We start from the raw sequence: 27,888 nt of genomic DNA, 5'->3' as shown, positions 1-27,888 counted from the left end.
ACTGTTTGTACCTGTACTAACCATTAAAAATTATGTTGTTAAAAAATATGTTAAAATCAAATATTCATGCAAGGTCGGTTGGATATTATTTTCGACCCGTGTGCATTACTGAAGATTATGACTGATTCATTTAGAAACGTGTTGCTCTTTTTTGCATGCTTGAAATGATTCACAGAGTGTTGCTATAGAGACACTAAGCACACATTAAAGGCATAAATCATATTTATTAATATAATAGGCAAACTTTGCCTGAAGGAGGGATCCTAATGATTACTGCTCTAAACACAGCTCGTGCTGGCAAGGAGTTTCCCATGATGACAGGTTATGTAGACTGCATTAGTCAGCCTGACGAAAAATAATTTCCTCTAACAGCTGCTATTGTGTGTAATTATGTAGGAGGTGGCACTGGCATAAGGGAATTCCTCTTTGGAGGCAAGTCAAGAGCATGCCAAGCTTCTGAAATTAATTATGCTGGTAGGCTATTTTTCTATTGTTTATTTGCTAATACAGCAACTAGAGGTGCTGCTGTGCCCCCTCGAAAAATGGTCTAGTAGATGTGATTGTAGTTTTGAGGATTAGGGAGAAGCAGCTGCCTAAAAAGAATGCAGGGATCTCCTGTGCTGGAAATGAGTTACATTTGCCACTATTCTCTGACAGTCAAAAGCTATGAATTGTAATGTATCAATATTTTGAGAGAGAAAGGTTGCCTCTCAAAAAAAATCTTATCTTATTTGTATGGTAGCTTACACTTTAATAACTTTATCCCTTGCTATTGGCTGGTTATCTATTCCTAGCATTCATTGAAGCTGGAATTATAAAGCATATCTAGCCTGCCTCAAAAAGTTTGTACATAAACAATGACAGTAATATTAAACATTATTGTGGGAATGTAATTTGTTTTGCTAGCACAACAAACATGCACAAAGACAATTGCAAACTTTAGCAAACATGCTTGCATCCTTTGTGACCTTTTTGACAACTGAATCGCAAAGTTTGAGAACAAATAGATTTTGCAAACATTCGCATCGTATGTAATTACATTTTACAAGCGCAAAGTCTTTTTAGCAACAAAATATTTAATAGAACTCCAGAGCAGGTTTTAATGCTAAACTTTTGCTTAGCAAAAATCCGCAATGTAATATTCGCTATACAGTGCTAAACATTCGCAAAGATGCCATTTTAAATAGTGCATGCAACTTTTAATTACATTTCCCCTTATATTACTTATATTACATGAATCACGTTCTTTGTTAAAAATGGCATTTTTGCAAATGTTTAGCACTACTCTCAATGTAAAATAATTCACTGGCGAATATTAGATCACTAAACAAAGGTTTAGTGTTAACACCTGCTCTTAAGTTTCGTGAAATATTTAGTCACAAAATACGCTTTGCGATTGCGAAATTTTATTACAAATTACAAATGTTGTGGAAGTTGGCAAAAGCCATTTGCAAGGAAGTTGTTGAGGTCTGTAATCGGTCAAAAAGGACGCAAACATCGTCGCTAACATTCGCAATGGTCTTTGCAAGCATTTTTTTGCTCTAACGAAACATATTGCATCCCCCCAATAGATTTTTCAAGTACTTTCACCACCCAATGATAATAGGTTCACTATGGACTTGTGCCATAACTTATATTGTTACTTAGGAAAGACTGTAATTTGCATAAATATATACAGGATTCTACCAGCTGGAAGACAAGTGCATATTCAATGTACTGTGCCACGTTGACCTGTTTTTTCTAGCCTTTAAAATGATACTGACAAAAATGTTACTCTCAAAATATTAAGCTAGATTTACTTAGCTCGAGTGAAGGATTAGAATGAAAAATACTTTGAATTTCGAAGTATTTTTTTGGCTACTTCGACCATCGAATTGGCTACTTCGACCTTCGACTACAACTTCAAATCGAACGATTCGAACTAAGAATCGTTCGACTATTTCGACCATTCAATAGTCGAAGTACTGTCTCTTTAAAAAAACTTCGACCACCTACTTCGCCACCTAAAACCTACCGAGCACCAATGTTAGCCTATGGGGACCTTCCCCATAGGCTTTCTAGGCAATTTCTGAATCGAATGAAAATGGATTAAAAAAATTTCTTCGATCGTTCGATTGAAGTTATTGTGGTAAATCCTTCGCTATTCGAAGTCGAAGGATTTTACTTCGATGGTCAAATATCGAGGGTTAATTAACCCTCGATATTCGACCCATAGTAAATGTGCCCCTAAAAGTTACCCATAGGTCATGTTGACTAGATTTTCCCCTGAGCTATATGCACAAGTTCTTCTTTCCGTGTTGCCATTCTGTAAAGGTTTTAGTTCTGAAGCTGGTTTATTTTTAAAATATATTTGTGCACTTTGCATTTAAAAAAATCAATGCATTTAAATAGCATACCAGGGTAAAAGAGAAAAAAGAAACTACAGTGTACAATAAAGCAGTCAAATCCTTAGTACTTTAAAATATATCATTTATTTCTTATGTAAAACCAGTTGGGTTATTAGGGGAAAAAAGATTGTGTGGTTAGGGGTGATTATATCACCTCAGGATTTTTATGATATGTTTCGGTGAAAACAATGCTATAGCCTTTTTATTGCTCATTGCTAAATTCTGAATTTCAATTAAACTTATTTAATTTTATTGCAATCAGTGCCTTTCTAACTACAGCTGTGTGAGTCATCAGAAGAACACACTTAGATCAAAACATATTGCACTGATCAGAGAAGCCTGATCCCGAAGGTATATTCCAATGCTGTTTCCTAAAACGGGTTGGCCTGGTTAAATGATCAAATATTAGATGTAGGTGGATAAAGCGTCATTTGGGATTTCAGATGAAGAGCAATTATTTTTGTCCGGTATTTGTTTTCCTATAAAAGGGTAAGGTTAGAGTTTATCTGGCTCTCAGGTTGAATATGTTGACTAGGTAGCAGTGAGTGGCATCTGAATGATGCACAAGTTGGTCATATGTAGAAATGCAAAGCTTAGAGGAAACACTGAAGCAGAGTCCATTGTGAGAAACTCAGATAACTTTTTTATGTGCAGGTTTCCTATGAGCATGCCTAAATAACTAGCCACAACCTATGTTGAATGTAGAATTGGACTGTTTAAACTAAGGATACACTGTAGCCATCCAGCTTTGAACAGCAGCTTCCAACATAGGAGGACTTGCTGCTCAACAACAAGTCGATGGCTACACAATGAAAATACTGTATTAGTAAGTACCAAAGGATTTTCAAAAGCAGTTTTAAAGGACCAGTTGTAGGGAGTGTGAACCTCAATTTTTTTTAATTAAAAAATTTGTAAGTGTAGAATGAAAATAAAATGCAAAGACATATTAAACTTTTAAATCGCTAAGTCTTTATTAAGAAATAACTTACCGAATCTCCGCTTGAGCTCCTCTTCAGAAAAGGCGATCTGGCGATCCATCGTGTAGTGCTCGATTTAACCTCCCTGCTTTCCTTACAGGAGATAGCCAGGGAGGAGAAATCGAGCGACGCATGATGGATCGTCGCCACGTCGCCTTTTCTGAACAGGAGCACAAGCGGAGTTTCAGTAAGTTATTTCTTTAAAAGTTTAATATGTCGTTGTGTTTTTTTTGTTCTACAGTAACAAATTTGTTAATATAAAATATTGATGTTACTGATCCGTTAAGTGTACCCCCCAGTGTAGATGCCAAGGCAATAGGCTGTATCAGGACAACTTGAGAGACTTTAGTTCCAGTGACAGAACTCGTAGAACTAGTGGCACTTGGTCCCAAATGAAAATAAATGCAGTTTTACTATAAAACACCTTTCAGATCACTTAAGATTCTACCATATACCCAAAACATTGTTGTTCCTATTTTACCTTTACTGGCTTCTCTAATGGTAGAGCATTACCTTTTTAGACTAATGAAATCGTTGGCAAAAAGTCCTTTTTTCCATATTCCCTATTTAAGTAAATATGCTTTGCCCAGTAATAGCAGATCAAGATTAAAAGAACACTGTGATCTTGAAGAGTTTCTCCTCAATGACCTACCTAATGTTTAACTAATAAGAGTGTGATCTATAAAGCAAAGCAATTCAGTCTATAACATCCATTCTTTCTTTGTGCATTAGCACAGCCCCAGGACAAATATCCTATATTTTTAAAGAACATATTATTTTGCAAGAGGAAGTAAACTTTAAAAAACATAAAAACATCAAAACATTGAATTAAAAAGGGAGACTCAAAGCCAGCTTTACAAAGAACATTCAGATTCTAGACTTACAAAAACATAGAAAGTACAACTGCAGGCATTACAAAACGGTTCTAAATTTACAAATTTAAATAAAAAATAAAACCTAAAGACTTCAAATGAAGCACTGAAAAAGAATCATAATATAAAAAAAGTCTTCCACAAGATTATTTGGTCACCTTCAATCCATGAATTCAGGAGCTGAATGTTATTTACATTTATGCCAAAATGCGTGACTTCATTTTTGCTCGCCTGTCTTTATCAAACAAAGGTCCTCGCCAGGTTGCCAAAGATGTAGTTAAACGTCTTCTCCAGGGCGGTGCTCGTGTTTGGCTGCCATCTTGCGTTAAGCTTTCAGCTTCGCTTCTTTTGTGTTCTCTTTCTCGGCTGAAATAAGATGCTATAACTTATCACCTGGTAGAACCTGAAAGCATAGAAAACATCTTCAAGGCACTTTTTCAGTGGAAACACTATTTATTATAGATGTTAATATCGCTACTCTATTTTCATAACAACCAATGATATGTTTAAAGTTACATAGCTCAATAATAATGAGATCTCTTTCAAATCTCTTCAAAAATATGCTTGTAAGCTAATATATCATTCTTGGATACTAGTGTTAAAGAATAATGTCTTTTTTAAAGAGACTCTATTGTACCTATTGTTTTAAGAAATACAATATCTGTGTTTTTGGATATTTCAGGAACTAAACAAGAATATAAAAGCGATTCCACTTTCACATCCCAAAGAACTTCAAAGGAGCTGATAAAACTAATTACCAGTCCTCTGAGAGGCCCCTGATAATAATGATAATGAGCTATCCAAAGGCTGCTGCTGAGAGAAGGAAGAGGTTTGTTTGTTAAAAGGTATATAGTGAGCTCTTAGCAAACTTCCCTCTTTCTAAAGGAAGGTAGAGGTAAAGCCAGTGAAAATAACCAACTTTCAAAGTATTGCTTTATAATGACAAAAATAGGAAATATGGATTTGTTTAGAATTAAAACAATAGACAGAATGCAATTTCAGCAGTCCTATTCATTGTAATGTGTGTCCATAGATACTGAAGCAGAATTGCAGTCTGAATATCTGAAAACTTCCATGAAAATGAAAAACGTTAAGAACAAAACTAATAATTTTACTCTAATAATTTTAGTCTACATCTAAATGTTAGTCTAAATACAGAAACAGAATTACAGGCACATGAAGCGATGATAAAAACTACATTTAAAATGCCTTAGGAGTTTTGGAAAGACGCCACAGTTCATATATTTACAATACAAAAATATAATACATTTTTACTATGCTTTCATGTTATGTGTTTCTAAGGTTTATAGAAAATCACCACGGGAAGCAGAGAATTTTCAAAAGCATGTACTTTCACATCTCTCTTAAAGAGCAGAGCCCACCCAGGCCTCACTTTGTTACACTTGGTCAAAAGGATGGGAAGTACAACTTTAGTTCTAGCACATTACTAATAATAGAGTGGAAATTGTTGCCATCATGCAAGAAGTCAATGAACATGGACACAGGGCATCAGTGCAAAATAGATAGAATCCAATAAATGGAATAGCTAGAACTATAAATAGTTTGATAAAGTGTTTAAAATGTGCATAATATAATGCCATGAATGGTTTATAAATGGTGGCAATATGGAGACAAAAGAAAGATGTGAGCAGTGCAGAGAGTTTATATTAGGACTAATGGTTTATAAATGATGAAAATAAAGGAAGAACAATGGTGCAGAATAGAACATTTTGAGCATTGGATGTATATAATGTTAGGAGTGTATGGATTATGTTTGGGTAAGGATAGGAAAAATGTTTGCAACCAGGCTCTTGAAGAAACTATATATATTTAAAGGGGAACTCTACTCAAACATAACTTAAGCTTTTTGAAAAGTAAACATAATTTCAAGCAACTTTGCAATATACATCAATTAAAAAATATGCAGACTTTTCATGATTTTTAATGGTTTGGAACGGTTCCCTAAGCCTAGCCCCCTGCTCTTCTGCTGATCTATCTGATTACTTTGCTGAGCTGGCTGACTACTGTTACTTTGTATCAACAGCCAGCTGTCCTCCAAACCTCACAATTCCCTGTACACATGATTTCAACAAGGAACGGAACTGTTAGAAGAACTGTTAACCAGCTGAATTGCAGCATAGAAAATGGCATTTATTTATACTTTTTGAAAAACAGGTAACTGTGATGGGTATATAAGGGGTTTCTGGGTTATGTGAGACTCTTTACAAAATTATTTTTGGAAGCCGCAGTTCTCTTTAACAACTTGTAAATGTCTGCTGTTCTTCATCAGAATACCAAAACTTGACTATACATGCCTAAATTTGACTATCCCTGCCAATGAGCTAAATGAACACTTTGGGGCCGATTTAACAAAAATCAAGTTGACAGTTCTTTTTCTCAATTCAAGAAAAACATGGAGAAAAAGCAGGTGAGAAAAAACACGCAAATATTTTCTGAAACCTAGAATAGTCAGAATGTATTAAAGGGAAAAAAATGCAAAAAGTCGGCCGAAAAAAACGAGCAAGTAAAAGCTAGTGAGCCTGTATAGAAGTCAATGGGAGTATTCACTAACTTTAATTTCTTTTCCCAGGTTATTAAAACATTTGAAATTTTCAGCCTCATTGAAAATTATTCAATGGGATTCCTGCTGGCATGCTTCTTTTTTCCACAAAAAAAATGTGCATATTTGATTGCATTTTTCCTTAAATAACCTAGAAAAAGTCACAAGTTTTTCACCGTTTCTTTTCCCACAAGATGCTTCCCTGCAAAGGTAAATTAATCAAGGAAAATCTTTTGCTTACTTGTTTACTTGTTATGAAAAAAAGAACTCAGAAGCATCAATGCCTTCTAATGAAATGCCCCAGTCCTCCGTTTCTAGTGAAACATTAATTTCCTGTGCTGATAACTACTGTCTTACATTTTCAATTACAAAAAGCTGTTTGTCTGCTGCATTCATTTATTTTGCTTTGTCTGTTTTCACTGACTTTATTATGGCTCTTGGTATCTTTTCTACAAAGAATATTATTGGAGATTATAAATAAAAACATATGAATATCTACTTGCCCGAGGCTGCTGTTTTAACAGTTAATAATTTTCTTGAAAGAGCTGAAATCTTAAAATCACAGGAAGTTCCTTATCAATACCAATTAGAGGAAGGATAACCAGATCTCAATCTAAAAATAGTCTAATTGAAATCATGTGGCTTACAGATGCAGGTGTAGAGAAATATTGTTATCAAATCATGCTGATAAAAGTAAGCACTTATTTTATTTGTCTAGGACATACTTTCAGCACTTGCAGGAACAATTTCCATCCACAGTTATCTAAGATACCTAATAGTTTAGGATTAAAACTGACAGTGATGATGTCATTAAGGAAAATGTTGTATAAAAATCCGATTTTTCGACAATTTCTTACAGTGTTAAGGAACTTACTGTAGCTTCCATTAAGGGGTCAAGACAACAAGCAACATAAATATAGAACAATGCATCCCGTTGCAAAAAAAATGTATAATAATGAAACCCTGTACTGTAATTTATAAGGCTATCAAATGTGACATGGAAGGTGATGTGGTTTTATTGCATTATTTAGCAAGTAACAGCTTTCTAAATGCGGAGGTTCCAGCAGGTGTAGCAATAATAGTGCAGTACAGTCAGTCCATCCAACCAGTTCTATACCCCTGCTATAGTCAATACACAAACTGTAGTTACTCCCCACTAGTGATGGGTGAATAAATTAGCCAGACACAAATTTGCGGCGAATTTCTAAGTTTCGGCGCAATTGAATTAATTCACAAAACTGCAACGACAATTTGCCGGCGATAAATCCGAAGCCCCTAAAAAAATTGTTGCAAGTTAAAATTGCTGCTTCAAAATTATTTGGATGTCCGCTACCTTTAATGTATTTGGACCAAATAATCATGCGTATAAAAATTGTCGATTGTGTCAAAATTATTTTGGACACCCATTGGTTCTAATGCGTTTTGCTAATTTTTCGCTGTTACCTGAATTTCGCCAATTTCTCAGCGAAAATTTGCCCATCACTACTCTCCACTCTTTCCAGCATATTAATATCATTCTTATGGACTGGAACCCAAAATTGCCTTACCAGTGACCTATAAAGAGTCAAAATTATGTTACTTTTACAAATAGAAGTGGCTTTGCAACTAGGTCAAATTATTATTATGGGTGACTTCAATTATCCAGACATTGCCTGGGGTGATTGGGCCAAGACAGAAAAAACTAGTAGGTTTGTAAATATGCGGACAACTTTTCATTCAGCTCGTTCAAGGAACTACTAGAAATGATTCTCTTTTGGATCTTGAAATAACTAATAACACCAAACTTATGTCTAGCATTTGTGTGGATAAGCATTTAGGGAATAGTGAGATTCTGTTGCAGAGGCAACTCTATAAGGGAGTAACTAAAACACTACATTTTAGACATGCAGACTTTGACAGTATAAGGGCATCTCTACAACATATTAAGTGGGAAATTCTAAAAATGGGATGTCTTTAAAACGCTGCTTAATAAATATACATGTCAGTATATTCCCCTTGTAAGTAAGGAACAAAACCTTTGTGGTTCAATAGAAGTGTTGGTGTTGAGATTGGTACGAAATGATGTGCTTTTAAGGCTTTCAAGTTAGCTGGGACAGCCAAAACATTATTATCAAGTACAAGGAGGCCAATAAATCACACAAAAAAGCTAAGACAAGCTAAAATCTATATGGAAAAAGGTATTGCAGCAAGCAGTAAAAATAATCTAAAATTATTTTTTAAATATGTTAATAGTAAAAAAATAAAATAGGAAGGGTGGGACCCTTAATATCAGAGGGGTGTCAGTTGGTTGATGAGAACAGAAAAAAAGCAGAGATTCCGAACTGTTATTTTTCATCTGTCTACACAAATGAGGAACCAGTTAAAGGAGAAGGAAAGCTCCAAGACAGTTTATTGCCAACAGATTAGCCACAATAGTGCAATCTAGAACGCTATATTTATTCTGCAGAATGCTTTACCATACCCGAGTAAACAGCTCTAGACACTGTCTCTGTTTGTTTAGGATAGAAGCTGCCATATAAGCTTGGTGTGATATCACTTCCAGCCTGAGTCTCTCCCTGCTCACTTACAGCTCTGAGCTCAGATTACAGCAGGGATGGGAGGAGGGAGGGGGAGAGGAGCAAACTGAGCATGCTCAAGCCCTGCCCTGGAGGTTTATGCTGAAAACAGGAAGTCTGATACAGAAGCCCATGTGTACACAATAAAAGGAAAGGAATGCCGAGTTTCTTTTGACGGACTCAGAGCAACATTACTTTGAGGGTATACTGGTGTATTTATATAGACCTTTCTGATAAAGCTTACTTAGTTTTAGCCTTTCCTTCTCCTTTAATGAATATTTTCTTCTTGATAGTCCGAATTCTAGTAATACAACTAATGATGCATGGTTCGCACATGAGGAATTTCAAAAAAGACTAGAACATGTTAAGATAAACAAAGGTCCGGGACCTGATGATATTCATCACAGGGTACTTTGCGAGCTTAGCTCTGTGATTGCCAAACCTCTTCACTTAATTTTTCAGGATTCATTGAGGTCTGGTGCTGAAAGACTGGCAAATTGCTAATGTGGTGCCACTATTCTAAAGGGGATCCTGTTCTAAGCCTCAACACTTTAGACCGGTTAGTCTTAGTCAGTAGTAGTATAGCTTTTCGATGATTTATTAAAGGATAAGATATTGGACCTCACTGCAAATCATAATACACGGCATTCAAAATTTGGGCAGTGTGCTGAAGTATTTTGTTTTGGCATTATGGGAGAGTTATTGCTGTAACTCACCTTATCTAAATACTTGAGTTACCCATATATATTTGTAATACAGATATACAGTTGTTTTACACTGTCAGCTCCTTTTGTACCATCAGGGCCAGAACTAGGGTAGGCAGAAGATGCACCTGCCTAGGGCGCAACAATGGGAGGGCACTGGGCAGGTATTGGTTAAAGGGTCTGCCTACCCCTAGTCTGTGTTCTTTCCCCTCTGCCACTCTCTCCCCTCCCTCCACTGCCCTACCCTCTGCCTCTCCTCTGTTACTGGCATACGCATGCACATTCGCAATTTCGTGCACACGTACAATCATGCTCACGTGAGAGCGCATGGGGGGCAACGTGAGGAGCAGGTGGTCAGCTTGGCCTGCTCTTTGTACTATTCCTTTCTCTAAACTTTCTTCTGTTGAATAGTACAACTATATTGTAAACCAACCAAAAAAGTCTCTTCCTTGTAAATGATTTTCTTGAATTGAAATGTTTATTAAAAATGGCAACTATTAACTGCTTAAGGCCCACAGATGTTGACCCAATGATATTGTTAGTGCAATCTCTAGAAATGCTATCGCTGATACACTACTCTGTGTTACAAACAATCTTTATTGGCTCCAGATGTCTGAAGGTGAAACTTTCTTAAAGGTGTAAAATAAAACCTTGGCTATTTAGATGCAAGGACAAGATTAGTGTGTTACATTAAAATGAGGTTTCAATTACTTGCATGAATAATCACAACTTCATCAGGGTTCAAAGAGAATGTAAACTAGTCTCTGAGAAGATAGCTGTGGCTGCTTTAACACTAAAACATGTTTTCAATGGTAGATACAGCTTTCATAATGTCATAGTTTAGCAGTACTGCTTAATCCTTGTTAAAACAAGGCTTGTATACGTAGAAGCTATGCTTCCTAAATAGCTATTCTAAACAAAGCCTTTACTAGTAAACCAATTTATGTGAAGTAATTAAAAGATGTAACAGAAGAAGAACAGATATCCCCAAAAATTCTAATCCAGTTGATATTATTTAAGACAGCTACTTAATGTTAAATTTTAACTTCAGCATGAGCGTTTTATAAAGAGCACCACATGGGCCAGTCATGACCGACTGTGACTTTTATTCCTGGCATCTTTACTTCACACTCCTCCAACATTTTCTCCCAATTGCCCGATAAACTCAGTTGTGGATGTTCTATTACCAGTTCATTCCCACACTAAAGGTTCATGGTATCTAAATTAATAATGCAATACTTTTTTTTTTTTTTTAATTGCCGGATAAGCCAAGAGGCGTCAACCCTCCTAAGAGCCTTTTGAAATGGATGGAATGTTCCAAGACTCCTCATTAGAAATAATGCAAATACTAAAACACATTGCAGTGCCATTAATGGATTTAACACCATTAATCCAAAATGATTATCTGGATCACATGAAAGGACATATATGTAGAAAAAGTTATACCTGTATGCGAGAAGAGTTTATAGTTTACTTGATATGGAACTCTCTATTTTAAGTGATACTATTTGTAGTTGCATTGTCAAAGGTCTAGATCTCTGTTTAATCTTCATTAAATACAGTGTTTGTTTATAGTGATGGGCGAATTTGCGCCGTTTCGGTTTGCCGAAAAATTTGTGAATTTCGCTATAAATTCGCGAAACGGCGAAAAATTCACGAAACGGCACCGGCGTCTCGTTTTTGATGCCGGCGTCCGTTTTTTTGGAAAAAATTTTTTGACGCCGGCAAATTTTTGCCGTGAATTTTCGCAGGCGTTTCGCGAATTCACGCCTGACGAATAAATTCGCCCATCACTATTTGTTTATTTACTGTCCTCTAAGATGCTGAATTATAGATGCCGATTTACTGAGAATAAAGAAATTACTCAGGGTGTGTGAGACTATAATTCAAGGAAAAGTTTCTGAACCCTCCTTTTTGTCTTCATACCATTACCCAAATGTAACATCATAAACTCTACGACAGCTCGAATAATGATAAAGGAAAATATTTCAACATATAGGGGGGATTCATTTAATGGCTAATTTTTGCCAGCGAATGCTCTGCCACACTTCGTGCCACTTCTTCAGGCATAAATTTGTTACCACTACGTTAATTCACTAAAATGTGAAGTTGCGCCTCTGTAGCCGAAAACTGGCGGAGTTTCACTATAGTTAATTTGTTAGCGTGAGCATTTCATAGTGAACTTTAGCTAGCGTTCAATTTTGCCTAGCGAAACTTCGTTAGTACTCTTACGATTAGGTAAATTTGAATAGGACAGGTACATATAGGTCATATATATGTCTTTATTAGAGATGTGGGTGCAAATGCTTGAAGTGGCCACTTATTATCACATATGTCCAAGGAAGCAAAATAAAAGATAAAAGAGATCCTCTAATGCCCTAGACATGAGCCCACCCTAAAACAAATGTGGCATGCCCCTCAAATTGGTTAGAAAAAATTTTAACACCTAAATCTTTAATAGTTAGAACTTTTGAAGGCAATCCAGCGTTTTTTAGAACTTTTAGGACTTTCCGGAATACAAGATATGATGTCACTGACATAAGAATGAGGAGGATGTAGTTCCCAGGTCTAAGGTGGGCGAAGGAGACTTTGGCGAAAGAGGTAACGTTCTATAAAATTTGCACTTCAGTGAATTTGCAGAGTAACGATCGTTCATCTAAGCAAAAATGTGCTGTATGCCTATTAATAAATTGGCAATGTACCTGCGGATGGGATTTCTGGCGAATCTTCACTAGCGAGGGCCACTTCGCCCTTAAGTAAAACTGCCCCATGGAATGCGCAGTGCTGAAGAAGTAAAAGTGCAGCAAATGTAAAAAATATGCAGTCCTCTCCTGGACAAAATTAAACTCCTGAGTGCCTGAATATAATGGTATGACAATAGATAGTGAGCTAGTTACATGCCGTAGGTTAATAGACTCCTGATAAATTGATCATAGTGTGGGTGAATGTGATAAGGAACTTAGATTGTAAGCTCAACTGAGGCAAAGCTGAGTTGGGTAATGCTCTGTATGTCAGTACTATATAAATAAAGGATAATAAAAATAAAACCAAATACTGATATGTGTTTATCTAAAATCACACCAGTAGGAGTGTGGGAGTTACAAGCATATATGCACCATGTTAGAAATTAAATTATCCTCAAAGGTCTGTTTAAAGTCTGCTATGCCATCAGGTATATTTGCTGTTCTCGCTTTTTCCTTTATATTTATTCCTTAGTAGTGCCATTACTTTCCTGCTTTGCGTCTAAATACACCATATATTTTGCAGCAAGTTTCCTTGCATTGCTAAGCCAATGTGACATGGTAACTCAATTAGCCTTGCAAAATGAAACATGCCATTAATCACAGCACAATTGTCCCTTGAAAAGTATCAAATATTCCCAACAACTTTGCTATTCCAGATTCTTCACTTTATGGCAAGGGACACAGAAAACACATTAAGCTCAACAGATTTGCCAACATTCATTAAAGGAAGTACTATATTTCCAGTAATTAAAACAAAGTAAAAGCTGTCACATGGCCAGATTTGTTAAGCCTCATTGCAGATTTCATATGATATCTCAAGGTTTATTCTGTTTAAACAAATCACAGTATGTGCAAGGAAGGCTACTAAAACCATATTTAATTTATTATTGTCATATCCTTCAATCTCAATTAGGGGAGAGGAGGGTCTCATTTTATAACTGGATACATATGTGAAAAACAAAACAATTTACTCATTATTTATACCCAAGTAACAAACAATTTGCAAATACCACACTGATACACAGTAAATTATACATGCATTAATTCTGTATGCAGGGTAACAGGCATTTGCTAAAATTTGAAAACATGCACAATTTTAATAATAAAGAGGTATTTAACTATGTATAAGTGGCATATGTAAGGGAATAAGAGGTTGTAAGAGAAGAAAAGGGCTTAGATGGTGCTAGGAAGGACAGAAAGTAGATGGATGGGGATTGATATGAGAGGGTTTGAATCTCGCAGGAACTAAGATCAGGATAGGGAAAGCTATTAGTGGGAGAAAAGGAAGAGGAAACCTTCTGGAAGCAGGGACTATCCCGGCCCCTCTGCTGCCTTAGGCAGCTTGCTGTGCTGCCACCCTCCACCGCGTGCTCACCTTATTATGCTGGAGGGGTCGAGAGGGGGGTCCATAATGGCGGCAGCGGTGTCCAGGGGGGGTCAAGGATGCCACTGCAGAGTGCACAATTGATCTCTGCACCAGAACAGCCAAATATTCAGTTTGAAAACCAGGAACCAGCATTTTTGCCACCCCTGGTAACCAGTGAGGCACTGCCTAGAGGAGAATGTTAAAAATTCCCGGAGCCCCAGTTCAAGTTATGACTAAATATAAACTACACACGGTATACACATGAGCCATGAATTTTGTGTAAACATTATCCTTTATCAATGCTTAGTGATATAAGGTGTAATTATAAAAAATTATGTACCCACTGTTGTAAATTGTGAGGACTTTATACTAACATTGAAGTTGAAGATATATGACCTGTATACAGTATAATAAGCAGTCTGTTTTTGGCCCTGTGCTTTTATATGGGCAAAATAGACCCATCAATGGTATAGTGAGTAAAAACATATTAACATAGTAAGTTAGGTTGAAAAAAGACACACGTCCATCAAGTTTAACCTTTTAACTCTATTTTAACCTGCCTAACTGCTATTTGATCAAGAGGAAGACAAAAAATTTAAGCCGCTTCAATTTGCCTCAGAGGGGGAAAAATCCTTCCTGACAAAATGGCAATCGGACTTGTCCCTGGATCAACTTGTACTATGAGCTATAGTATCTTCCAAGTACCCCCTCTTGTAAAATATAAGGATATTATAAGTTTCTGAGGAGTTCTATAACCATATAAAAGCACAACATTTTTTCAACAGGGGGTACTTTATTTATGATAACACTGTGCACAAGTTTCAGTGAGTCGTGTGACAGAAATGAAATCATTATGCTTCGATTATAAGCAATGACATCACTAAGCATAATTTATAAGGATATAATCTACAGGATATTCATGGCTCTTGTGTAATATATCCTTATAATACACAAAAGCCATGAATATCTTGTAAATTATATCCTTATAAACGGTGAGTTCTGATGTCATTTCTGTCACATGACTCCTTGAAACTTGTGTATTATAATAAATAAAGTACCCCCAGTTGCAAAATATGAACATATTAGAAGCTACCTTGCCTTCGGCCTCGTGTTTTTATATGGTCATGAAACTCCTTGGTAACTTATAATATCCTTATATCTTTATTCACTATATAAACGATGAGTACTGATGTTATCAGTTATAAATGGTGAGTAGTGAAGTAATTTTAGAAGCTATATAAAAAATATATGTATAAAAACACTCGTGTTATAATGTGGTCATGAAACTCCTTGGTAACTTATAATATCCTTTTAATTTACAAGAGGGGGTACTTTATTCACTATATAAATGTTCATGGAATTCCAAGGTGACTTCTTATATACTTATATTTTACAGTCAGGGGTGTGTTATTCCTTATATAATATCAAAGGCACCGGTGAGTTTTCTGAAAATCATTACCTTGTGTTTTATGTGGTTTTACCTTGTCTACACAGGCGCGTGTAGGCGCCGAACGCAGGTTGAGACGCAACATACTGCATTTTTCCTGCCTTCGGCGCCTACACGCGGCTGTTTGAGTACAACCCCATTGGAAAAAACGTAATACATCTATTCCTGCACAGGGGAGCGCAGCTACAACCGCTCATCAGTAAGAGCCCTAACCCCCAAAAATGAATAATTAATGGCTCTTACTGACGAGTGGTTGAAGCTGCGCTCCCCTGCGTTCCGTTTTTCTGCATTCAGCCGCAGGGGAGTGCAGGAATAGACGCATTAAGCTTTTTTCAATGGGGCTGTACTCACAGAGGCACGTGTAGGCGCCAAACGCAGGAACAATGTAGCATGTTGCGTCTCAACCTGCGTTCAGCGCCTACACGCGCCTGTGTGAGTACAGCCCCATTGAAAAAAGCTTAATGCCTCTATACCTGCTCTCCCCTGTGGCTGAACGCAGAAAAACGGAACGCAGGGGAGCGCAGCTACAACCGCTCGTCAGTAAGAGCCCTAAATATTACGTTTCTAAGATGTGAAATCCATATCTTGACTGCCATTACAATAAAGGGAACCCTTTCTATGCTGTTCATTACGCCCATGCCTTCCTAACTTCTATCACTTTTTAATAACATTACAGCTAGATAAGGCTAAAGAGGAAACAGAGGACTTTTAAATCCAGAAACAATGCTAGGGTGAATGTAGAAATCAGTTTCAGCTGGTGTAAAAAAAAGCAGGCAATGGGTTGCTCATAATTTGCACCTCACTTTACTGATGCCGATATCTACATTACATCTTCTCAAATTATGGCATAATAGAGCTGAACCTTTGTAAAAAGAAACCATCTGCGTGAGCCCTCTGCAATATGATTTACATTGTACGCACACATGCAAACACACAAACATCCCTCAGATAATTCTGGGTCGGTCGTTGGTTTTATTTATACGAACAAGGGCATCCAGATGGTGGCATCCACTGAACTGATTATTATCAATAAGCTACATCTGGTATGTTTTTATATTTCTGAGAATTTAAGTTTTGCTGCAATAATTTTTATAGTTGAGCAAACAGCTGAAAGGGTAAAAAGTGAGGAAGCCACATCTACTGTAAATCTATCCTGGAGTTCTGTTTTAGCTGAACAGACCTGTTCAACTTGGAATATTTGCTATTGTTTCCTATGTAAAAATACATAAGGCATTATTTGGTCCTTAGAACAGAACGTTCTGAGTCGCTCTTCCATGTTCTCTTTATAGTAAAAAAGGACCAGTCAAGGATATTGTCAGTTAAACTCAATTCCAAAAAAAAAGTGGGATGGACGGTACTAGCGTAAATTCTTTATTAAAAGCCTTTTTGTTTGGCCAGCTACGTGGGATGGCACCTTTAACTGCTGAAAAGTGCATTATATAAACAAGAGTTATTGCGTAACTGCTTAACATCCCAGTAACACGGGTCTTTATGGTCTTATAAAAACATGTATATCGTGGGGTATTCATCTCTGAGAAGGCCTCATGTGTTTATAGGCAGCAATTAGAGCATGGTATGTATCAGAAATCTGAAAGGAAAATATACAAGACGTTTTTAAAAGGTGAAATAGCTCTCCCACAACCATAAACGGCACTTCTCACCAGCAATAACCCAGTGAATTTGGCATAACATCTGGTTCCCACAGCAACAAATATAGGTGCACGCAATGGATTTCTAAATATGACATTTTATTTCACGTCATAAAAATATATAGAGTTTGAGGTTTTATTTAGAGAAAGAGTGTCCCAGGGCAGTCGCTAAAGCATTGCTGGTTTCAATACCACAGTGCTAAATTGTGCTCTGCAGCACCGTTAATATAATAATAATACATAAATTAGTAGTATTATTATTAACAACATTATATCTACAGATGTTAATTCGGTTATATACCCTATTTCAGAGATAAGTAAGTACTGTAATAAATGGGGTTGCATCCACACCAGGACCTCTAGACTAGGCCATGAACACACTAAACAAATACACATTGCCATACATTCCTCTCATACTAAATGGATTAAGAAAGTCATCCCCAACTATGTAAATACTAACCACAATCAGCACTCTCAAACCCCAGCTGCAAAGATGTATTTTGAGCTGTATTGTAGAAAAAGGAGCGGTAAGAGACTGGAAATACTGAGACATGACGTTTTAAGAAGTATGGGCCACACAGGTGCATGTACTAGAACACAAAGGGGGAAATAATCACATTCTCTGCTCTTGTTATAACACCCATCATTCTCAGCCTCTGTCAGGTGATCCCTGTAAAGTCCAATAAAAGGACAACCGTTTTCCAATCATTATTACAAAACGATATACATGAATTCTGAAAGTGAGTGTAGAACTGGCTAGACCATGGATGTGTTTGACATGGCTGCTCAGCTGAAATATTTTGCAATATATCAACAATGCTGTATTGCTTATTTTTTAGTAGTTTTTGCAAAAATGTATTAATGGGCTTTAAAGAGGTTGTTCACCTTTAAATTAACTTTTAGTATGACGTAGAGAGTGATATGCTGAGACAATTTGCAATTAGTATTAATTGTTTATTATTTGCAGCTTTTGAGTTATTCAGCTTTTAATTCATCAGCTCTCATGTTTGCAATCTGGTTGCTAGGGTCCAAATTTCCCTAGAAACTATGCATTGATTTGAATAATATACAGGAATATAAATAGGAGAGGGCCTGAATAGAAAAATGAGTAATAAAAAGTAGCTATAAAAATACATCTGAAGCCTTACAGAGTATTTGTTTTTAGATGGGGTCAGTGACTCCCTTTTGAAAACTGGAATGAATCAGAAGGTGGCAAATAATTCAAAAACTATAAAAAAAAATAGATAATGATGGCCAGTTGAAAAGTTGCTTAGAAATAGCCATTCTATAACATACTAAAAATGTGAACCTCCCTTTTACTTAATTGATATGAGCAAGTACTGAGTGCCATTGGACTGTCTAAGCACCTTTTACAATACAAATTACTTTTACATAAATTACAGATTTTTTTCATTATGCAAAATGTTATTTTTTCATTGTTTGTGTGGATTTCCCCTTTAATAAATATGAAATATACTGGTCCCTGTAGCAATCCCTAAAATGGAGGGGAGGGGAGAAAAGAGTAGCTTGTGGAAAGTAATGACTAAGTATAAAAGGAAGCCATTATATAAATAAACACCTGATGTCTCTGGCTATATTAGTACATAGCGGCCTTTTTATCATGGTGTAAAAAAGTGGAGTGAAGCATTACTGGTGATGTTGGCCAGAGCAACCAATCAGCAATAAGATTTCAACTGCAAATATCTGATTGGTTGCTATGAGCAAAATCATCAGTAATGTTTCACTCCAATTTTTACCCAGCATGATAATAGAACCCTTTTGATACATTTTTTACTTTTTACTGTATTCTACACAGGTAAATGTGACTTGTTGCCAGGGCAGCCATCAGGGATTAAAAGAGCCTCATCATTGCTGGCACCCTAATAATCCATATTTTGTATACTTTGCTTTGTCACAAAGATGGATCCAAAGGCAAATCGTGCCGATTTTTTTTTTTAGGTAGTTGCAGTATGGAAACACTTCAATACAATACATTACATTGCAAAGGTATTAGTAAAAAAATTGCCGCTCGCGTCAAAATTATTTTCACCCCCATTGACTTCAATGCGGTTTGAAAATTTTGCTATAAATTAGTGAATTTTTCAGAGAAGTCTTTTGATAGAGTACGTACCAGATTTGAACAAAGATTTTGTTATTCTGCTTTACTAGACATGATGGGTTTGCCCTTGTTTACCTATCCTCTGGCTATATTTGTTTTATAAGATGAAAGCTGCAGTTAGAGAAGGATGTTCTACATCAGACATACGTAGAATTTATAAAACAGGTGGAGCCAATATTGTTCATGCAAATGAAGCAGGGCGTGGCTCTGTATGATAGATGCATCATTTAGCTTTTAACATTCCAGGCAACTTAGACATGAAAGTACCAGAACACCAGACAACATTTTTTGGTCTACCTTTTATCAGTGGAGGGTACTCTAAATTATTGTATTAACCCTACTCCATTAATACTGATTTACCATAATTTACACATTAGTGGGGTACTGGAGTAGTAACTATAACCTCCCCAATAAAAAAAAAAAAATATTAAAAAAACACACTATTATTAAGTAAAACCCTGCACACCCTTTTTGGTCAACATATACACAAATACACAAAGGCAGTATGCTAATTCCAAATGAATGTTCAGTTTACTAGAACATTTACTACCTTTTATATATACTCTGTCACTTGTTTACTAGAAATGCACAACATGGATATATTAAAGTAGTAGCAGGCAAAGGGTTTATTGTGCTCCATCTGTAGATTGGAAGATGTGCATTGATAAACCCCGTCTAACCCTGTCCAGGGCCAGATTTAGATTCCAGGCGCCTCTAGGCCCGCTGTCGTTTGTCGCCCCTGTCCCCTCCCTTTTATTCGTTCAAATTTTCATCATCCGGACCGGAGCAATGGGGATTGGTGCACAGGAGATTTTAAAAATTTTAAAAAATTTCTATGCTCATCTCCAGTGTTTCTGAAACAATGTAGGTTCGGTTGGGCAATATGCCACCCCTAAAAAGGACTAAGCAGTCATATGCTGTAACTTTAAGGACGGTTTAATCCTTTTTTTCTTTCATTTTCCTATCTGTTTTCTGATTGGTTGTTTTTTGTTTAAATGCTCATTTCCTGTGGCTGACATCATAGCCCATGATTAAGTGTCCTTGAGGGTACAAAACGTGTAGGGCAGATGGAGATGCAAGTATATATTTTTGTAACTTTGTCTAATAAAGATATATATTTTTAACAAAAACATTTTGGTCCTGTGGATCCATTAGAGTGCTGGACAGCCCTGCTTCAAATTTTCTATACAACTTACAGCTTTTCTCATCAAAATTATGTAGAGCTGGGAGTGTGGTGGTCCTACGCTTTTAAATGTGGGCGTTGGTTTGGGCAATCACTCTCTCTTAAAAGCCTTTACTGGCGGGGGAGGATTCAGCCTTCAAATTGAAACCAATGCTCAACATACACTGAACACAGGTAATGCTATTATGCAGAGAAACATTTCTTTTTAATAAGTAAGTTAGGGACCGCCATATGGGGTTTACCTTGACGTGGTATGGTGGCTTTTCAATTTTATGATCATAACTTTGGTAACTAAAAACCCCTGTTTTGTAAACATGCACTTGCATTTATACTGAATTACTTATGAGACAGGGGCCCAGGGAAGTGCATTGTAAGTAGCACTTCCATTATATTTAAATATATTTTGATTTAGCCTTGAGTGCTTCCACTATTTCCCTCTAATATAGTATATTGGCCTGAAGCTGTGGCCTAGCTTCATGTGGTTTTTCAATAGCACCCCATACCCACCCCTTAAAACTAATGGTGGTCCTACGCTTTTAAATGTGGGCGTTGGTTTGGGCAATCACTCTCTCTTAAAAGCCTTTACTGGCGGGGGAGGATTCAGCCTTCAAATTGAAACCAATGCTCAACATACACTGAACACAGGTAATGCTATTATGCAGAGAAACATTTCTTTTTAATAAGTAAGTTAGGGACCGCCATATGGGGTTTACCTTGACGTGGTATGGTGGCTTTTCAATTTTATGATCATAACTTTGGTAACTAAAAACCCCTGTTTTGTAAACATGCACTTGCATTTATACTGAATTACTTATGAGACAGGGGCCCAGGGAAGTGCATTGTAAGTAGCACTTCCATTATATTTAAATATATTTTGATTTAGCCTTGAGTGCTTCCACTATTTCCCTCTAATAGAGCTGGGAGTGTGTAAAAAAGAATGAAGAATAAAAAGTGCCTTACCTACCTGGTTCCGTGTTTTGTGTGATTTCTGCAGCCACACCCTCCACTGGTCATACAGTTTGATACTGAGGTTGGAGCAACCATATGCATGTTTCTTGACCCATCCAAAGAACTGCTTTAGCTCTCGTCGCAGTGTGGAATTCTGCTCCCCACTTTTTGGGTCACATACCCCAGTTATTCTTTCTGGAGAACACATCAAGTAAGTGAAGATTTTAGTATTTAGAATTATGTGAACAAAATGGGTTAGACAAACAGCATTTCTTCTCATTTACACTCTTTTCCTTTTGTGTTCAAAGGGGTACTTCACCTTTATGTATGCTAGATGTCCTTTTCTTAGCAATTTTTAATCCTTCACTTTTTGAAGATACATTTTTTTCCTTTCTCTTCTGCCTTTTTCAGCTTTCAAATGGGGGTCACTGACCCCAGCAGCCAAAGAAAGTGTTACTCTGTAATGCTATTTTTTTTTTTTGTTATTGCTACCTTTTAATACTTATCTTTCTAATCATGCCCTCTCCTATTCATTTTCTAGTCTTTTGTTCAAACCATGCCTTCATGCATTCATATCAAATAGCTGTGGAGATAGAGAGCTTCTGAACAAAGAGCTAAATGATTAAAACAATTATAAAGAAAGACAAATGGCTCATTGTCTCAGAAATCCCTGTCTGCAATATTCTAAAAGTTATTTTAAAGGTGAGTCACCCATTTAATTAACAAAATTATTTAGAGATGAATGTGTGATCAAACTGAAGGTGTCTTTAACTCATTCTGGCTCTTTTTACCAGTAAGTCCTTGTTCATAATGATAATGCTTATTTTGAGAAACCAATGACCAAATGATAAGTAACTGGGGCTTTGGCCTGTAAAAGTCAGCAGCAGCATATGGAAGGGCAATGACTGCTCATAGACTGTATGAAATATTAAAGCTTCTACTGTATATGAAGAAATACAGTTTCTATAAAGTGTAGCATAGTCATAACCATGTATTTTGGACAGTTTCAGTCCCTAAGGCAACCCATATAGTGTAGGTTTTCAGGTTATTTATACACAAGTGAATTGATAGGTGAATAAGTCATTCTGTTCTTTTCTATTTCTCATTTCCTATGCTTGTGTCAACCAGGGCCGCAACTAGGGGTAGGCAGAAGAGACATATGCCTAGTGTGCAGAGGTAAAGCGGCACCAAGCATGTACCTCTTCTTCTGGCTGACCCTAACACTGAACTCCTGCCTCCCCCTCCCAGTGCCATTATTGTGAGAGCTAGTGTGCACTGGCACCCGCATGCCGGGGGTAGGGCAGCTGGATGAGGGTGCTCTGCCTAGGGTGCACCAATGACTTGGCCTGGCCCTGGTGTCAAGCATGGTTCCATGTAATTATTCTTGAAATGTGTACTGGGGTTTTAAGGTTCAGCTACATCAGGTAAAGCAACCACCTCTAGTTTAAGGGGAAAGTAATAGTGGTGGTTGTATAAAAAGGACACTCCCAGGTCAACAAAGTAGCAGATGCTAAAGTTCAGCAGGTAGCATTTACTGGTCTCCTGTTTAAAAGCACACATCTGATTGTTGCTATGGGTTGCTAAATAAAGGCAAAATTTTAAACATTCATGACCATATAATGCTTATATATATATATACGCTTTTATTATTATTATTATTATTATTATTATTATTATTATTAAATCTCAAATTTTACAGTAACAGCATGTTAAGCTTAATTGTATGCAAAGCCCTTTCATTTCTGTCAATTACTGAAGAATTTTGATAGGGAAATGGTCATGCAAGAAAAGAGGATGAGATATAAATGTTATTTGAAACTAAATTCAATACTATTTCTTTATCTAAATCACTAGTAGACATTTTTATCCATTAATCCCTTCCCTTTTTAACAGCAAATTTGTGTTAGCTAAAGTTTACATATTAATTCTGCTGATGTTGAAAACTTAGGAAAAAAGTGATGTAATTGTAATGTCTGTTTTTGAGGGTGTCGGTCAAAAATAATATTTTTCTAAATTGTTTCAGCAACTTGATTTTAAAAATAAACAACTGAAATACATACATATCTAGATATATATATATATATCATATTATGTTTGAATCATGTTGGCCTGGGAGTTAGCAGAGCTGTTTTCTTCAAATCCTGTTTATATCCAGGATTATAAAAACCGGAAAAATAATAACATTGAGATCGGTTAATAAATAAGAAACAGAGGGCTGTTGAAATCTGCTGGCACTAGATGAGGTATAAAAAAACAAGAGGTATTTCCCCACTGGGAAATAATATTCAAGGATTGGCTTTTCTGCAAGAACACCAGGTGTCTGAACATAGTTAAGACATTCCTGCCTAGGATAGGGAGCAGTCTGTAGAATATTAAGTGTACGGCCAACTATCCCCAAACCTATCTGCTCCAAACATCATCAATTTTTGACATAAATGAAGATAGGCCGCTGCCATATAAGTCTCTGACAAGGTTATTGTCACCATGCATACAGCCAAAGTCTACTCTAGTCACACAGAAATGTCAAAAAAGATAGAACAAGATAATACTGACATGAAACACCAGGTCATTGTTTTGTGTATAACTAAAGGAAACTAATGAAAATGATTTCCCCTATAAGAAAACAAAAGGTTGTGAAGAATTTGATTAAATGCACTATAGACCATTTAAGTTATCACATTGAATCTGAATATTTCAGAATATAAAACCAGCAGACTAAGGTAGTAGAAATTCCCAATGAGTCAAGGATCCTGCATATAGTAGAACCCCTTGCACAGCAGCTACCACAAAACAGCATATAGGAGATCCATAATTTTCGGTTGAAATGTAATTGATAATCCTATTTTGTCTCAAAACATCCAAGGATTATAGCCATATGCTGAAACAGTCCTTTGTGCTGTGGCATTATAAAAGGTGCAGTTTCAGGATATCTGATGTATGTTAATTATTCTATATTCTTTACACTACTCTTACTCTAATTATGAACATTGTAATAACAATGTACATGCTGCTTTGTACATGTTAATTTGTGTTGCTTTTGTGTATGTTATTTCATTTTATTTTGTCATTTTGTTTTAAAAAATCTATAATAAAAATGAAAAAAAAAGTGCAAAGCTTTAAAGGAAACCTGTCATTTTCAGTTGGATTTCCACAAGTGTTTTGCTCATCTCTGTACACATCCATGAGCAGTGTGTGGCTACAAACATGACCACGAGGTTTACTGAAGTTATTACAATTTTAGAACAGGCTACATTTTTACTAATTTAAAAGAGAGGCATTGATATGATATACATATGGCAAAGTAGTAAAAGTAATTAATGGAAAAATGTGCTCACAAAAGTAAAAACAATTTGGGAATTGTACATTATGTCAAAAAATACCACCAACAAAAAGATCTTTACAAATAGTTATGTGTAAAATAACATATTGAAATAAATTTGTATTATTTATATGTATTTTTTCCATTTATCACTTTTTTTCCATTCCCTCAACCATATTTTTGCCGAAGAGGAAGTATATCCATGTAGACATCAGCAGATATCTAGGCATAGGTCCAAAACAGCTATGCCATATGATTTGCTAATTAAAAAAACAAAGTTCTCCACATATCAAACCAGAATTTGTACAGAAAACTTTTATTGACAAATTTTCATCATATTTGTCGCCTGCTGATTACATCTCTTTCAATAGTGTTTCAGTGGATCACACACTGTACCATAATAAAAATGTATAAATATCACTGTATTTTAAAAATGTAGCTGCAACAAGCAACTCAAGTACTGTGTGCAAACTAAGAAAATCACTAGTTTATTAAAGTAAATAGCAGTTTAAAGTTTTGAGCACTAAGCTACTGTGGAATTCCAGCTCCTAATTTGTTACACCAGGAACCTGCATTTTTTGAAGTTTGCAATTGTTGAATGATTTCTTCTAAAATAAACAGATTTATATTGAAAACCTTCCTTTAAGCTGTCATAATGTACATGGCAGTTGGCATTAAGAAAGTCTGTATTGACTCCTGAATAGTGATGGGCGAATCTGTCCCGTTTCACCAAAAAATTCGCAAAACGGTGAGAAAATTCACAAAACGCCGAAAAAATTAGCAGAACGGCAAATTTGCAAAACGCATTGAAGTCAATGGGAGTCAAAGTTATTTTAATGTGCAAAATTTTTATGAGTGACAATTTTTATACTCGCGACTATTTTGTCCAAATGCACTTAAGTCAATGGTCATCCGAATAATTTTGACGCGTGACCATTTTTATGCGCACAGCCATTTTGACATGCGTCAATTTTTTTTTTGTCACAGCAAATTTTTCCCCGGTGAATTTTTGTTGTACTTTTGCAAAAACATCTGCGGCAAAATTTCGCCACAAATCCATTCGCCCATCACTACTCCTGAAACTAGTACACCATTGCAACGTTAACCTATCTGTGCAAGAGGAAAGCTAGCAAACTCACCACTTCTTGGAGTGGAGGCAGCAGTGGGATTGCTCCAGTCACTCCAGATTCCAGCCTTTTTAGATCCATAAATTCCAAATGGATTGCATCGGACTTGGACAAAATAGACTGTTCCTGGCTTAAGACCAGCTAGTCGGCAGGATGTCTGGTTACCCACGTCATCAACCACCTGTAATGCACATTAGTCACATGCTGTTATTTTTTTTCAAAATTGTGTATGTTTTCTATTTTCAAAACCAACAGAATCATGAATCTGGTAACATATTAGCACACATAAAACACTCGCCATAGGCATGTGAGTCATGTGGGCATGTGAATGCAAGATAAACCGCATTACAAACAATTAGGTCCTGGGACTAGTACACAAGGCGGTAGCAAGAGAACAGTGGAATTTCATCCATTTCCAACTCTCTAAATCATTCTCTCCACCTCCCAGCTGTTGGCCATACATGCCCAGATATAGTCTAGCAGTTTGAATCATATTGCTTTACCATCTAGGCATGTATGGCAAGTCAATGGGCTGTTTGACAGGTAATCTTGTAATCCTAGTGTATCAAACATTACCTACCCTGCATTGTATTTATCTATTTGGTCTGCAGGCCAAATAGTTAGGGAACCATATGGGTTGACCCATGTATGGCCACCATAATAAAGCCTCCCGCACTACCCCAACCTAAAGTCCTGCACAGTAAGACAAACTGAAAGGGTGGGATGGTACAATGCTGCTCCACACTGTCAGATTAAAATGGCTAACATTCACATTCAAAGTGCTTTCCTTTACTATTTGTGTAAGCAATGCTTCTTTTCCCAACAAGCTTGCCTACAATTATCTGTGTCCCCCCATGACTTCATAAGCTCCCATCTCTTAAACTATTGTTCTCCAAGAAGCTTTAGTATTAGAAATTTCTTTATGTTATCAAATATCAAACAAAAATTGGTTCTTTTATACCATTTTAAGGCCATACAATTTTTCACAGAGTACATGCTGTTTTTTTAATTATCCTTAATAAAATATCAGTTTTTGCATTTTAAATCAGTCAAATGTGTTTGTCAGTGAAAAGCCTTATTTCAGAAAAAAAAACTGATAGCCATACAAGTGGACCACCTGATATAGTATGCCATACCTTCCATTCTGTACTGTCTTCAACTCTATAGCGGATCTGGTATTTATCTTGAAAGAGAAAGTCCTTAAGGGCAGGTGGAGAACTCCAGCGCACACTTAGCTGATCCTCCAAGTCGCCAACTCGACTCACATGGACATCTGATGGTGGGTCTGTCGTCACTGTAATGGAAGGCCAAGTACACCATAAAACGAAGAGCAAATTGCAGAAAACTTTTGACAATATTTGATTAGAAGATATAATTATTTTATATGCTTTAGACCAAGGTTGTCCTGTTTAAGAGAATCATATACCTCTTTGTATATTATCATCATTTTAATTAAATCTATGTGGGATGTCAAATAACCTCCATCAAGCATAAGTTACATAGTTAATTTGAAATGAATAAAGGCAATGTTCCATCAAAGGCAGCCCTTCAGTGTCTCCACAGCATCATTACCCACATTATAATAATAAAACATGGACGCTCAAGCAATTAAAGCTTTTAAACACTCTATGGTGGAGTCTGTGTAGTGCTACTGTAATATAACTAAGGGATCGATAGTGTATCTATGATTTGGCAGTTTCCTGACCCCAACTTATTTCAGTCATACAGAGACCTTGAATCCACTGTTGCCTATGACTTTGCTGCCAAGTTATATGATTTAATATTAAAATCTTTTTTTCCCATACATGATTAAAATGCTTTCTAATACATTGAAATCATAAATTTGAATATTAAAATAAATCCGAGAATTCTGACATGCATCACGGTTAGTGATGGGCGAATCTGTTCCGTTTCACTGAAAAATCTTTACG

General features: G+C 36.4%; 2 protein-coding genes across 5 annotated transcripts in view; one reads left to right on the top strand and one right to left on the bottom strand.

The window, feature by feature from the left end:
* The window catches only part of fkbp8.L (FKBP prolyl isomerase 8 L homeolog), a 450,571-nt gene that overhangs the window by 206,126 nt on the left and 216,557 nt on the right, over positions 1-27,888 (top strand). The gene's annotated exons all lie outside the window — the stretch shown is intronic.
* The window catches only part of crlf1.L (cytokine receptor-like factor 1 L homeolog), an 84,720-nt gene continuing 60,386 nt past the window's right edge, over positions 3,555-27,888 (bottom strand). The window contains exons 5-8 of one of the 4 annotated variants that reach the window (XM_018256220.2): positions 27,094-27,251; positions 25,970-26,138; positions 21,524-21,706; positions 3,555-4,602 (exon numbers count right to left, since the gene is read on the bottom strand). In XM_018256220.2, coding sequence (XP_018111709.1) covers positions 4,562-4,602; positions 21,524-21,706; positions 25,970-26,138; positions 27,094-27,251 — 551 coding nt within the window. In that variant the 3' untranslated portion in view covers positions 3,555-4,561. Of the gene's footprint in view, positions 4,640-21,523; positions 21,707-25,969; positions 26,139-27,093; positions 27,252-27,888 lie in introns of all 4 variants that reach the window. The other 3 variants (XM_018256228.2, XM_018256242.2, XM_018256233.2) reach the window with 3 other exon arrangements.

This window comes from Xenopus laevis, chromosome 1L, assembly GCF_017654675.1.
Source record: "Xenopus laevis strain J_2021 chromosome 1L, Xenopus_laevis_v10.1, whole genome shotgun sequence".
In the NCBI taxonomy this organism is placed as follows: Eukaryota; Metazoa; Chordata; class Amphibia; order Anura; family Pipidae; genus Xenopus; species Xenopus laevis.
The sequence above is the reverse complement of the archived record's forward strand: the minus strand, read 5'-3'. Positions and strand labels throughout refer to the sequence as shown.